We start from the raw sequence: 15105 nt of genomic DNA, 5'->3' as shown, positions 1-15105 counted from the left end.
TGCCCTTGACTGGAATCGAACCCGGGACCCTTCAGTCTACAGGCCTATGTTCTATCCACTGAGCCAAACCGGTTTCGGCCCAGCTTCCCATTTTTATTAAAAGGAGAAACCTTTAATAATTAGTTGCCTCGCAATGAAATGAGTCCTTATGAGAGGCTGAATGCTCTATCACTGAACATAGGGTATATAATTGAGAGATTCATGCAAGAGGGAGATGCTAGTCTATATGACCTCAGAGGGTGAGAACCCCACTCTGAGGTTCTCTACCCTTCATACTTAGGAATCCATGAACACAAAAACCGCTATTAACAAATTCTAAAGGGCAAGAAATCTGCCCACTTTGTCCCCTGTTGAACACCCTAAAGCTACTACAATATCCAACACATAGATACTTAATATGTTAACTTTGATTATTCTGAGGTATTACATCAAAATGGTTAAAAGTACAGAATGGAACCAGAGTGCCTGGGTTGAATTCTAGTGTTCCCACCTACTAGCTTTACGATTTAACTGCACATGCCTCTATTTCACATGGCATTAAAATGGTACTACATTATAGAATTTTTAGGAAGATTAAATTACTTAATTCATGTGAAGGAATTAAAATAATGTTTTATGTGTTAGATATTAGTATTATTATCATGTAATCTCTGAAGACCAATTCAATAATACAGAACAAAATAATATAGCCACATATACTCCAGCTATAACTAAAAAACAGATTGGTAGAGAAATGTTATTTTTCTTTTACCATAAATTATAATGTTTTCTACCTTTATATAAGATTGAAATAAAGCTCAGTCACAGACCTGAAAACTTAAATTGATCACGTGTAGTTTTTAACAATGAATCATGTCCAGATTTTTATACAAATGTTTGGTTATGTTAAAAGAAGTTTTCCTTCCTACTAAACTTCATACAAAATTTCCAATGCAATTTATAGATTAAGATAGTCTTAAATAGCCATTATAAAATTAAAAGACAATAGAGCAATTATTTTATTAATACTCTTAAACTGATTAACCACCTGTTAGGTCAAGGCAGGGGGGACGCCCAGAGCCAATGCAAGCATCTGCAAGGTGGAAGGTGGCAAAGACAGCTGGCTAGCTGGTGCCTTCCTACTTCCTATGGCCTTCCTAGACCCCTGGCCAGAGGCAGGAATTCCACACCTCTCATGCCCTCCACCCTCCCCTCCCTAAATAGCTATATAAAAGTAGTACCTATGCAGCTTTTTGGCGCGAACTTCCCTGGCCCACCCTCGGACCAGAGAGCTTCGGGAGAGCAGATTAAACCTCCCCCATTTTAATCGCCTGGATTCCATGTCTTGCTTCTGCGTCGCAAACCTCTCAGCTGGAACCTTACACCACCATCCCTTACTGTAGTATTCTACGATTCTCCCAGAATAACTATGTTGATGCCTTACTGTCATCAAGATCTAACACCATCCCTTAGAATGACTCTATTGTCTTCCAATGAAAATATGCACAAGAGTCGGGGATTGCTCAGGATAAAGGGTCATGCACTCACTGTTAAGTTCCTTCTCCAATATGTGAAGTCTGCTTTTGTTTGGGAGGAGGGCTGGGCAATTTATAGTAGCTCCTAACAGCTTGAAAGAAGAAAGTCAGCATGACCTAGTGATGTGCCATAGCACAGTGTAGGCAGAGCTAAGACACATTATTTTGAAATTACACTTCTTTCCCACTAAAAAAAGAAAAAAGATGTTCTCATATTTTTAATTAAGATGGAGTGCCTAGGACAGAAGTGCTACAAAGGATCTGCAGTTGGATCAACAGAGAGGACACAGGAGGGGTGCTTCACACAGCGGGGTAAGGATTTTATGCCTCATACCTTCTTTCATGTGACCTTCTCTCATGCATTCTAAAAGCAAACTGCTATCTCTCTGTCTACCCATGTAGAAATTAGTAATTTATATATTTAGTCAGCTGGTACCCAACGTCTAAGACTCCACCGGATCCCCCACCTTCAAAGGAGAGGAGCACTTTAGGCTAGAAAATGGGTTGTTTTTGCAAAAAAGGCCAAATAATCTCACCCAGAAGACTGAAATTATGCAATTCAAATGAGTTTCTTGGAAAACAGAATAAAATTAAATCACAGAAATACTATGTTGCTTCAAATTTGGAAAGGAAACTTTCATGGTTATTGCAAAAAGAAAAAGTTAGTGAAAGTAATCAAATTATAGATGCCATTTATTCCATATCCTCTCATAATACACTTTTGTTCTTTTACTCAAGAATTCCAACCTCAAAAACATTTTTTTTGCTAATTTTCAAACATTTCCAAAGTAACAGGTAAGTTGAGTTTGCCTAAATATTTGAAAAATAATTCAATCCACAAAATTAGTCTTTCAAAGTAAAATTTACTTAATCTAAATGAACACACTGCATAATATCTAGTCTGATTCATACTATTCTATTCTAGGTGATATTTAAAGTGTTTAAAAATAATTAGATATTTAATAATTATTTATTGATAATATTAAATATGTTCCATGTCTGGAAAACATGTATTATAAGAGATTTTTTAAAAGTTGTTAAAAAATTTTTTTTGTTAATCCTCATTCAAGGATATTTTTCCATTGATTTGTAGAGAGTGGAAGGAGGGGGGAGAGACAGGGAGAGACAAGAGAGACACACATCAGTTGGTTGTTTCCCACACCAGGGATTGAGCCTGCAGCAGAGGTACTTGCCCCTGACCAGAACCCAGGACCCTCTAGTCTGAGGGCCAATATAAGAGATTAAAAAAAAAAAAATTTAAACAATCGTTCATATGCAGAATCCTATCACTTCTCTGGTATTTTATATTACAGAATATGAACGTATTTTATGAATGTTCATTATGTACTTAATTTAAGCAACCATGAGTACTTACAGATAATTTAAAGTAGGTATACTCAGGCTGACTTTCTTAAGACCACAAATATAATTCAGTCACAGTGCTTAACATTCTGAACTGAACTCTGATTCCAAGATGAAAAGGATTTTAATAGGATTTTAAGTTATATATGAAAAATACAGTTGACTGTGCTTTGCATGGCCTGGGTCATCCTGACCCAGAGTAACCAGCCAGTTCACTGCTTTCTGGCTGCAGTCAGAGCAGAGCTACTCAGACAACTTGTTGATGTTTTGAAGAAGGGACAGCACTCTTAAATGGCCTGGGATTGGCAGTAAACCACAGAGAAAATGGCTTGAAGTGCCAGCAATGAGGTAGTGTGGAGTCATGGAAATAGCACTGAATTACGAGTAAGCAGAGCAGAGCTTAGCCTGCAGCCCAGCCAGCCATTCCTGTGAAAAGGTGGCCGGGCGGATGATAGGGCAGCAAGTACATGGATGGTTAGGCTCAGTCACACCACAGTAATGCTAGAACAGAAAACACAGAGAGTGTTAGCAAAACCAGCTGGGGTTAAACAAGAAAAGGGAACACAAGTTAAAATATATTCCACATATATTTTATGTGAATACTTGAAATCACAGGGGATCAAAATACATCTATCATTATAGAAACTAAAACACAAATCTGATGAGCCACAAATTATATTATCGATATACATTTTCAAAAAAATAAGAGGAGTAGTAAAGTGTAATGTAAATACTTTATTTAGAAGAACTAGAAAGAGGGTCAAAGTTGGAAAGGACCAAAGTTATATCGAAGACCTAAAAATAAACATTACCAATGAAAAACCAGGAAAAAAATCCCCAAATGTGGCTAGATTAAAAAAATATATAGACAATAATCCAAAAAACTTAAAAGTTTTTAAAACTTCCACTTAAAAGTCAAAATACTTACTCTAAAAACAAAGAGAGGCTCTGTTAATGATAAAAATTTCAGATGAATGAGAAATAATGATTTAATATTAACTTGTGGAAGAGAAAAGGGCTTATAAGAGACTTTAGATCTATTTATGGAGTATCATGCAAAATGGAAAGAATTGAGCAATGATGATTTTTTTTGAAGAGAGAACATTTAAATCTATAGCACTTAAAAAAAACTTGTCAACAAAAAACACACATCTACATAATTATATATTTAAAAATATATGTAAGCAAATAGTAAGAGTATCAATTACTAGTTTTAATGCCCAAATCTCTTCTTTTTATTGTCCATAAGATTTTCTTCTTTGTTATAAAAGGACTTCAAGATTCTTATTTCAATAACTGTCATAAGTATTGCCCTTTACCACTATTTTCATGGCAGCCATCACATGAGCTCCCTACACATGTCTAGAATAAGAAACTTGTTCAGACTTTAGTCACCAAAGCCTTAGATTTGTCATTTCCTATCACTATTAACACAGTTTTTAAGTTTTATTTCTAAGACTTCAAGAAGCAAATATGAGATGCTTTAGATCTATTACATACTATCATATTTAAAGTTTTACTAGTAGAAATAATTGTTTCCCAAAGTTCTGCTGTTGTAATGCAGAACTAGGTTTTCTATAATTAAGTATGATTTCAAGCATCTAGTTGACCAGTAGCCCCAAAATTTGCAATTGCAAATATGTACAAAGTACTCACTTCAACAGTCTCGATTTTACCCTCATGGCAATGTGGTGTTCTTGGATAGATGTCAAAAAGATGTGGTGATGAATCAAAATGTAATCTTTTGAGATTTCTTTTAAGAACATCTTTAGAATTCAGTTCATCAAAGTTAGTTCTCCATAATAAAACCTGTTAAAAAAATTAAACAAGTTGGCACCTTATTGACTTGCATATACAAGCAACAGAGCTGATTTTTTTTTTTTAAACGAATATACAAAATTGCCTTTCAAAATAGGAAGACTGGGTAAATATTCCAACAACATTACTACTTCTCAATACTTTTTTAAGGGTGAGAGATTTAGCCCTCTGAATTACCTTCATGTCGTTTAAAATTCATATTAAGAAAATAACATTACTTCAAAATCCTCTTTTTTCCCCTTAAAGCCAAAAACCATGTTGTCTACTTTATTCAATAAATCTGACTATGAATGACTTTCAGCTATTTTAAGTAAATGCAAACTTGTTGCATAAACAACTTATATTTACAATCCTCAAGAACCTTAACATTTCAAACACAAGATACAGACAAAATATTAGGCAACAATTCAAGTGAAAGTGACACATTAATATGTGGCATACAATAAGTCTCAGTTACATGTATAAGTGTAAATACAAACAAAGAAAATAACTGCTACTTGAGTTCCAAGAATTATCAAAACTGTCACGGTTTCAGCTATGAAACATCAGATGTCCTGGCATTAAAATAAAATATAAATTCATTAATATTCACTGGAATATATACAAACAAGCTGGTTGTAAAAAAATCTGTGCTGAGGTCTTGGATTCCTTTGCCCTAACCCTGTGGTCGGCAAACTGTAACTCAAGAGCCAAATGCAGCTCTTTGGCCCCTTGAGTGTGGCTCTTCCGCAAAATACCATGGCCTGAGCGAGTCTATTTTGAAGAAGTGGCCTTAGAAGAAGTTCAAGTTTTAAAAATTTGGCTCTCAAAAAAATTTCAATCTTTGTACTGTTGACATTTGGCTGTGCTGACTAATGAGTTTGCCGACCACTGCAAAAGAGAGCTGAAAGACACACAAACCTGCATATCTGCACCTCCTGATGAAAAGAGCTCTCCACCTTTTGAAAATGAAGCAGTAAAGACAGGTCCCTAAGATATAAATGGAGATAAAAGAAAAGTTACTTGATGATGTTTTTTCATGGCCAAGTGTACTGTGAATATTAATTTTTTTTCTAATTTATATAGACTATTGATCCAATAAGTCTGAGAGAGCATATTTAACTGCTATTAATTAATGCAGGTAGAGTGAAGGTAATCAAAGAACCAATCCAATTATATCAAAACACATATAAATTATATTAAATGAAAAAGAAATTATAATAAAAAGTTTAAAATACACTCTTTTTTTTCCTTTTTAAAGAAAAGCTTTGTACATGTGTAAGTTAACAAGAACTTATCTTAAGACTGTCTGGCTTTGGACTCATTATTCAACAAATCACTAGCAGAAACTAAATGATAACTCTGAGAGCGATAAGAATGATGCTACATGAAAAAAAGGCCATATTTCCATTTTCTGACTTCGATAGCTTCATTGAGTTGCTCTCATATGAGCAACAGTGAGCCACTAATATTTTTAAAAGCAGGATATTAATAGGAAAGCTGTGTTGAAAACTGATGTCACAAACACTTTGTAAAGCATATGACTGTCTAACCACTATACCGTGTACCTGAAACTAAAACAAAACAATACTGAATGAAAATTGATGTTGCAATTGTGAGATGATGGATTGAAGTAAGAATGAATAGTTGGAGGCCAATTAGGAAGTTAACTGCAATTATTTGGGTGAGAGGTAATGAGAACTTGAAATTGAGCAATGACTGTGAAGTTGGCTCAGTCACAACATGCATAGTCTTTAGGTCAACTTTTCAATCAAGATAAGAGTAATTATTTCTCAATTCAAAATATCAGTATATTCTGTTCTGTTAATGTATCCTTAATCTATACAAGAAAACTTCTTAAAGAAAACCTTTTATTTTTTAAGTTGACAACCCCACAGGTTTAGGTTACTGTAGCCCCATAAACATCTTTTTCCCCCACATTGTGAAGAATTCCACCTCTATGTATAAATTTTTCTTCTAAAATATTGTTTATCTTTTTTTTCTATTAACCTATTTCCATGGATATTTGAATCCTTAGCTAGTTTTATTGGTTATTTATTCAGCTTAAATACACACATGAGCTGGTTTGTGTCTATTTCTGCTTCACACTAACACAGTTGCAGAGAAAAATGACAAAGCAAGCAGGAAGCCAAGCAAGATATATGAAGCCAGAAAAAAAAAAAACACAAAAAAACTTCTCCTCTAGACCACTGAGCCCATTCTTTTTTCTGGATATATAAACTGCTTATACTTGGTTAAAAGACAGTATCTAGTACTTTTTAAAAAGGATGCATTCTAAAAAATTTAGAGGCATTTGAATATTTACCCAGAAAGGAGGATTAGTTTACATACTTAAAAAACTTTTTCTTTAGTGTGTTATATGCCAGGTTGTGTGTGTGTGTGTGTGTGTGTGTGTGTAATTGAACAAGCTCAATAAATAGGACCTCACTTCCCTACTGGGTTGAAAATCAATTGAGAAATAAGACCAAAAAAAAAAGGCATATGAGAGCCAAATATCACCTTTCTTACTGATAAAGGTTTACAAAGAAAGAATGCGGTTTTATGTGTGCAAATGGGTTTTCTAGATCTGAATACCAGAATGAGTGAGATCTGAGTGCCCAGTCACAGGCAAGACTGGACAAGGGCAGACCTCCCCACAATAAGTATCAGAGGAAAAGTGAGGGCAGACTTACTTCCAAGAGCAGAAGTCATTGGGCTCTACTTGTTAAATTACTCCTTTTTATCTCACCAAACTAGTGAAAGAAATGATTGCAGGGGTGCAGGAGGCTGAGTGTCAGAACTAGTGGGACAACCTCCACATGAGAAGATCAGAGATTGGGGAAAAAATGTATCTATCACCACTTAACCAGTTAAACCTAAGCTACATCCTGATGAAGATAACAGTGAAAGATTAATTTAATGGCTATAAAATATACATCTTTATTTTGACAAGAATTACAATAAATTTTATTTCTAAGAGTTGCTTCTCGAGGATGAAAGCATCATCTTGGAGGCAAAAATATTTTTATGGCAGCAGCAATTTATGCTACATTTGGAAAAATATAACAAAGGCATATAATAAAATGGATCAAAACTTTAAAATATATATCATTTAAAAAACAAAAATCTCAGTATTAGTACCGAATGTCCTTGAAGTGTATATATGAGCCTTCCTTCTAGTAGATCCAGAATCTTAAGTGTACCATCTGAAGAAGCAGTGATGAGATAGTTACCCGAAGGATGGAATGATACACAATTAACTCCGCCACTGTGAACTGATTTGTAGAAAATAAAGCAAAAATTTTAGAGAACAATTCTTAATTCTACTAGTAAAGATGCCCCTTGGATCTATTAGCAGTATTAGGTTGAAAACAAAAATCAATTTAAGGCAATGTCTCCACAACACCCAATTTCTAAGTAGCTTACTAAAACAACTAAGTAGTCTTGCATCATATAGCTTGAGACCAGCTAATGAGAAAGAAATGCTTTCAATATGAGAATAAGTCATGGAAAGATGATCTTGTAAACCACATCACATAACTAAAAGTCTTCAGATATATTACCAATATAACCAACCGTTAAATATTACCGGCTCACATAAGGTATACAACCTTGCCTTAAGCTAAATTTAGTAATCAATTAGTAGCTTGGTAATAAGGGGTAGAGTGTGGAGACACTACTATATTTGGAGAAGGGCACAATCTTGCCAGTTTGAGCAATCATTTCTCATTTCACCATCCTTCCAATAGGAGGCAGTATAACACAGTGATGGAAAGTCTAAACAGAAAGACACAGGTCAATTTCCAATTCTTCTAGAAGGTCACTTAGCCTCTCTAAGCCTCAATTTCCTTATCTTTAAATGGGAGTAATAATAATACCGCCTCTTACGGCTGTTAAGATTTACATGGTAAATATTACACTTACTATTGTGTCTGAGAAATATGGACTTACTGTAAACTCAATATAAACCAAGAAATTGATTTATTTCTCTTTTAACTTGAATACATAGGCACAGTCAGATGTTGTTTTCTACCAGTTATAACAAGTATTTGTGCCAATTTCTATCCCCAACTTCTCATAATTCTAATTATATAACCAGAATTACTCCAGCAAATAACCAGTGTTTGCAAGTCTCACAGTAATCTTTCTCTTCCTCTCTCTCTCTCTCTCTCTCTCTCTCTCTCTCTCTCTCTCTCTCTCTCTCTCTCTTTCCTTCCTTCCTTCCTTCCTTTTCTTTCTTTCTTTCTTTCTTTCTTTCTTTCTTTCTTTCTTTCTTTCTTTCTTTCTTTCTTTTCTTTTCTTTCTTTCTTTCTCTTTCTTTCTTTCCTTTCTCTCCCCCTCTCTCTCTCCCTCTCTCTCTCTCTCTCTCCCTCCCTCCCTCCCTCCCTCTTTCTTTCTTTCCTTTCCTCCCTCCCCTCCCTCCCTCCCTCCTTCCCTCTTTCCCTCTTCCTTCCTTCCTTCCTTCCTTCCTTCCTTCCTTCCTTCCTTCCTTCCAATTTCTTTCTCCCTTCCCTTCCCTCCCCTTCCCTCCCCTTCCCTCCCCTTCCCTCCTTTCCTCCTTTCTTTCTTTCTTTCTTTCTTTCTTTCTTTCTTTCTTTCTTTCTTTCTTTCTTTCTTTCTTTCTTTCTTTCTTTCTCTTTCTCTCTTTCTTTCCTTTCCTTCCCCTTCCCCTTCCCCTTCCCCTTCCCCTTCCCCTTCCCCTTCCCCTTCCCCTTCCCCTTCCCCTTTCTTTCTTTCTCTCTCTCTCTCTCTCTCTCTCTCTCTCTCTCTCTCTCTCTCTCTCTCTCTCTCTCTCTCTCTCTCTCTCTTTCTTTCTTTCTTTCTTTCTTTCTTTCTTTCTTATCCTGGCATCATTTTTAAGGTGTCTTCACCTCCCTCTCCACTCTGACATCTACCCCAGCTTCTCAGACCTTGCTGCTAATGGGGGCTAACTGTTCTTTAGTCCACTCAAAGGCAGCCCGAACCCGTGACTCTTCAGAGAGCCAGACCACACTGAGAAGGATAGTCTGTCAGTTGAAGAGTTTCCTAGGAGTCCACTCAACAACTGAATTATTTTGTTATAGAAACTGTACCTTGATAATGCTGGAGTAATTTGTTTAATCGTATATCCCAGATTTTCACAGTATGATCAGAACCTGCTGAAGCTATGCATGTACCATTAGGGCTAAAATCCACAAAATTTGCAAACCTAGAAGGAAATGGTAAAATGGTTTCATATTTTGATTTCTTTAGTTTCATTTCTTTATTCAAACTGTAATAAATTAAATATCTCCTTATTAAACCACATCACATAAATGCACAAATAGAATACTTACCCTACAGAATCTGAGAAATTACTGACACACTGCTTACTTGTGGTATCCCAAATTTTAATAGTTTTATCCTCACTACATGATACAATTAGTCTTCCATCGGGTGAAAATCTGGAAAACACAAGAAAGAAGATTGTTTCCGTGAAAGGCTCCTGATAATCACAAGCACAGCCATCACACTCTCACCATATACAAGTCAGGCTGTACATATTAAATATTGGAGACCACTGTTACCACAACATGTAGCAAAGTCTTATTCTGTAACCACCATCTTTTTAACTAAGCACGACAAAGGATACTGATAGGCCATTAAAAGGTCAAATCACACTATATAGATTAACCAAGGTCCCTCTCCTTTCATTCTTTTTTTAAGTAACTTAGTTTTATGGCACCTGTTCTAGTTTTTTGGTTCATTTCTGCATTCATTTCAAGCCAAGTACCTTTTTAAAAAAATATTTCTTTCTCCTATATCTGTCATTTTCTGGTGTTATCCATATGACCCAAGAGAGCCTTTATTGTTCATCCCTCCTGTAGTTAAGGCTTTTTGCAAGAAAAGGACTTGTGTGTTTAGAATTAAAATTAAATGATATCATCAACAAGAGAACCAGCTCCCCAAACCCATAAGTTCCTGGACATGAGGAGGCCAGAGAGCTCCACTGGACTGAAAGGAGGACAACTCATTAACATGGAATGGAAACTCCTTCATGGACACACCTATCATCCACAGGCCCCATTAAAAAATAAATGACAGCCGAAACCGGTTTGGCTCAGTGGTAGAGCGTAGGTTTGCAGACTGAAAGGTCCCGGGTTCGATTCTGGTCAAGGGCATGTACACTGGTTGAGGGCACAACCCTGGTGAGGGTTGTGCAAGAGGCAGCTGGTCGATGTTTCTCTCTCATCGACGTTTCTAGCTCTCTATCTCTCCCCCTTCCTCTCTGTAAAAAAATCAATAAAATATATATTTAAAAAAATAATAATAAAAAAATAAATGACAAAATTTTTATATGGTTTGTCTACTATTTTTATGCTCTCTTTTCATTTTAAGATCCTTTTAAAAGTTTCCCCTGTCCTAAGTGCCTTTTTAGGACAGAAGAGCAGAAGACAAAAAAAATTTTTTTTTAGACTACTATAAATTATTAATAGTATTATTATAATTAATATTTTAGTGATAACAAAACTCTCCCCAAAAAGATGAATTTAGGTCACAGACTGATTATGTTTCAATCTTATTTGTATTTCCCTCTATGTCCAGATTACTGTAAATCATCAATTGTGGGTGTGGATTATAATTAAAGGCTTTTCTTTTTATTCTCTCATATGATCCTCTCCTCCTTTCCTGTTCTTAAGGCTGACCTAAGAATAATTTTTCCTGACAGAAACTTGGGATATGGCACCTTTGGATTCTCACCATTAAAAAAAGAAAAGACACAAAAGCACAGTTAATTTATACATAAATAATCTTTAAAATTCAAGAAAATAATCTTGTAAGAAAATATCTTCCATGATGGCAGTTCAGGCTAATTTTATAATAACGTAATATATTATTAATCTTTTCTAGCAGAAAATATGTGATGAAGATTCAAATATGAAGGACAATATTCTAGAAATGCTCCAAACAGGTAAAATTTATTTCACAGACCCTGGGGATAAGAAACCTATTCAATATCCCCATGAAAATAAATTTTACATAATAATGTAAACAATTAATTCAAGAAATTAAATTGTATCTCTTAAGAAGCTATCTTTAAAAAAAAAATTACCTACTGTGAATATTTCTTCAAATGGTAAGAATATTTCTGAATGACTTGATTCTTACATTTTAAGAGAGCAATGATGAAAAAAAGTAATAAAATGGAATGATCAAATTAAAAACAAAGTATGGAAATTCTCTCCCAACATTACTGACTAAATCCTACCACCACTACCATCATCACTATCCTGCTAACCCTACAGCAACTCTTTTAATCCTCAATCAACCCTACAAAACAGGTGCTATTGCTAGCCTCAATTTACAGGTGTATAAATGGAACACATAAAGGATCAGTAACTGCCAGTCACACAACCACGAAGATGAAAACCAGACAATCTGGCTCCATAGCTAAACTCTCAGTCACTCTGATGGCTCCCTAATGAAAGGGAAGTGTCTTCCATTGGCCAAAGAATTTGGAACACACCAAGTTCCTGTGTGACTCCTGTGTGACCAAAGAAGGCCCTCAAGTGGAGAAGCATGAGACAGTGCTCCTCAAATGCTACATGATCAGCTCTGACAGGCTAATCTGGACTACCCTGTAATAAAAATCTGTTTGCATTACCATACAATGTGCATTCCAGATGAGTTTGGAATATTCATTCATTCATTCAAATATTCACTGAGCACCTGCCAGAAATGGCACTGGACAAGTCCTGGGTAACAGGAATATAGTGGCAAATGAAATGGAGATCCCTGTGTTCAGAAGCTTTTAATCTAGGCACATATGTCAAACACAAGGCCAGTGGGCCAAATCCAGCCCGCCAGGCCTTGCAATGTGGCCCGCACCGCGCTGTCATCACTGCACTCCGCTGTCAGTTTATGACATTGTCAGTTTATGACTGTTCAGTAAACCATTCGGCCCGCGATTTAGGCTGGATTTTAGATTTTGGCCCCTTCTCTGATTGAGTTCGACACCCCTAAGGGAGTTAACAGGAGGGAAGGCATGCAAATAATATAGTTGTAGACGGTGATAAAACAAAAAATGTGCCAATTTATCATTAGAAACTCTGTCGAAGAAACATGTTTTTAAAGCAACCTGTGAAAATGAGAAAGGAGGTATACTGGCCAGATAGAATTCATCCTAAGAAGGGGCTATAAATAAGAGACATTTTTCAAACTAGAAATTTATCTTGAGCAGGACAGGTTACATACAGTCTGAGCTTTTCTATGCTAAAGAAAGGAAGGGAGGGCAAACATCGATAGAGGACGGAGGAGGTAGTGGGAAGAAGCTGGCAGCAGAGGGAGAGGTTTTTAACCTCCAACTCCACATGATCAGAGGGGGATTCAGGGTCAAGGCCCCGCCCCTCCTCTGGACACTTATAATCCCTGCTTTCTGCATATGTTTTTTGCTTTTGGAGCGGTTGAAAGTAAAGATAGTGGCTTATATCTTCTCCTCCCCGTTCACCTTTAATTAGATTCATTAAAAAAATAAGCAAGCACCAATAAAATAGGCTTTTCTTTGCCCTGACTTTGATCAGGGCTCTGAGACATTAATAGATTTCTAATTCTCTAATTCAGTACCATCAATAGCCCTTTAAATTCAGAGTCTGAATCACCATTGTATTAGTCAATGGTGACTAATGGATCAGGAGATGTGGACTGTCTATAAGGCATTTGAGAAGTTAATTGAACTACTTACTATTCAATCCTTCAAAATGTATTGGTACTCATTTGAGAGAATGAGGAAATTCTTGAATACTTTCACATTTCTTTGTAAGCAGACTAAAAGTTATATAATAGGAGACCTTTCATTTGGAATCTATAGAGTTCCTAAAACTGTATATATTAATAAAACTGCATGTCTATCCTATCTAATAAAAGAGTAATATGCAGATTGACCATCACTCCAACACACAAGATGGCTGCCCCCATGTGGTCAAATATCCTGCACCCATGTGGACACAAGATGGCCACCACAAGATGGCTAGCAGGGAAGGGCAGTTGGGAGGCACCAGGCCTGCAAGGGAGGGCAGTTGAGAGAGACCAGGCCTGCAAAGGAAGACAGTTGGAGGTGATCAGCCCTGCAGGGGAGGGTAGTTAGGTGGGACCAGGCCGGCAGAGGAGGAAAGTTGGGGGCAAACAGGCTGGCATGGGAGTGGTTAGGGGGTGATCAGGCTGGCAAGCAGAAGAGGTTAGTGGAAATCAGGAAGGCAGGCAGGCGAGCAGTTGGGAATCAGCAGTACTGGATTGTGAGAGGGATGTCTGACTGCCCATTTATGCCAGTGGGATCATGTCTAAATGGGCAGTTGGACATTCCTCAAGGGGTCCCAGATTGGAGAGGGTGCAGGCTGGGCTGAGGGACAGCTCCCCGCCCACCCCCTGCACAAATTTCGTGCACTGGGCTTCTAGTATGTACATAAATAGTTATTCATTCATTAGACAGCCAAATGGGCCCATGAACCATGAGATGTTTTACAGTAGTTTCATAAGAAATCAAAATTTTCATTTAAATATTTCTTATCATTAGAATAAGTATTCAATAAAAACAAATTTCTAGCCCTCAACATTGTGAGACCAGAGTGGGCATTGTCCATGTCCTTTAGGAAATAAATCATTAGTAAGTAGGACTCTGAAGTCAGCAGTATTCAACAGGAGAGGGAAGCAGCAAAAAGCAGTGGAAATAAGACTGCCCAGTTAATACAGAGTCCTGAATTATAGGGTCAATTTTGCAACTACCCAGCTCTGTAACCTTGTGAAACTCATAACCCCCCTGGCCACCACTTTCTATTTGGATAATGTGAGACTTTAGATTGCATTCAAACCTCAAACTTTCATAGACCCAAATAAAAAGTAGTTTCAGTTTGCTTTAATGGGGCTGTGTTTACATAATGAAGTTGAAGTTCAAGACAATAAACAAAACATTTATGTCTTTTTAAGTGCTGGTCAGCATTAGAAGAGAAACCATCTGTTGCAGTAACAGGATTCACTCCTGCAACTGTTGAGAGACAAAAAAACAGATGAAAGAGGTAGAAAAACATTTAAGTATGCTAGTTATTTGTTGGGTCATCCATCATTTATGTGCCCAGACTTCTCTTCTGGATCTCCACCCTTAAGTACAATTGCCTACTGGGTGTCTCCTCTTGGATAGCCCTAGGCACCCCTGACTCTGAACTTGTCCAAACCTAAACTCACCTTCCTCCTCAGACAGCTTCTTCTCCAGTGTTACTTTCCTGAATAAACGGTTTCTGAAGTCAGAAACCTAGCAATCATGCTGGATTCCTATTTCCCCTCCACTCCCCTACATTCTAATCCATGATTAACCCCATCTCTTCAAACTGCAATGGGTCATGCTACTTCCATTCTCTACATGCAAGAAAAGTGAACTTTAAATTGGAAATCAAATTTTCCAAATTAAACCCCTTGTGTGTCC

The 15105-nt window shown here is 36.7% G+C and overlaps 1 protein-coding gene across 5 annotated transcripts in view; it reads right to left on the bottom strand.

The window, feature by feature from the left end:
* POC1B (POC1 centriolar protein B) overlaps nucleotides 1-15105 on the bottom strand; it is a 103566-nt gene that overhangs the window by 51393 nt on the left and 37068 nt on the right. For all 5 annotated transcript variants that reach the window (XM_084876906.1, XM_084876905.1, XM_084876909.1 and 2 more), the window contains 5 exons: nucleotides 9989-10096; nucleotides 9746-9861; nucleotides 7815-7948; nucleotides 5595-5663; nucleotides 4533-4685 (listed from right to left, as the gene is read on the bottom strand). In XM_084876906.1, coding sequence (XP_084733032.1) covers nucleotides 4533-4685; nucleotides 5595-5663; nucleotides 7815-7948; nucleotides 9746-9861; nucleotides 9989-10096 — 580 coding nt within the window. The remainder of the gene's footprint in view (nucleotides 1-4532; nucleotides 4686-5594; nucleotides 5664-7814; nucleotides 7949-9745; nucleotides 9862-9988; nucleotides 10097-15105) is intronic.

This window comes from Pipistrellus hanaki (genome assembly GCF_964339955.1).
Source record: "Pipistrellus hanaki genome assembly, chromosome: 3".
NCBI classification, from domain to species: Eukaryota; Metazoa; Chordata; class Mammalia; order Chiroptera; family Vespertilionidae; genus Pipistrellus; species Pipistrellus hanaki.
Note: the sequence above shows the minus strand (reverse complement) of the source record. Positions and strands in the feature narration are given on the sequence as shown.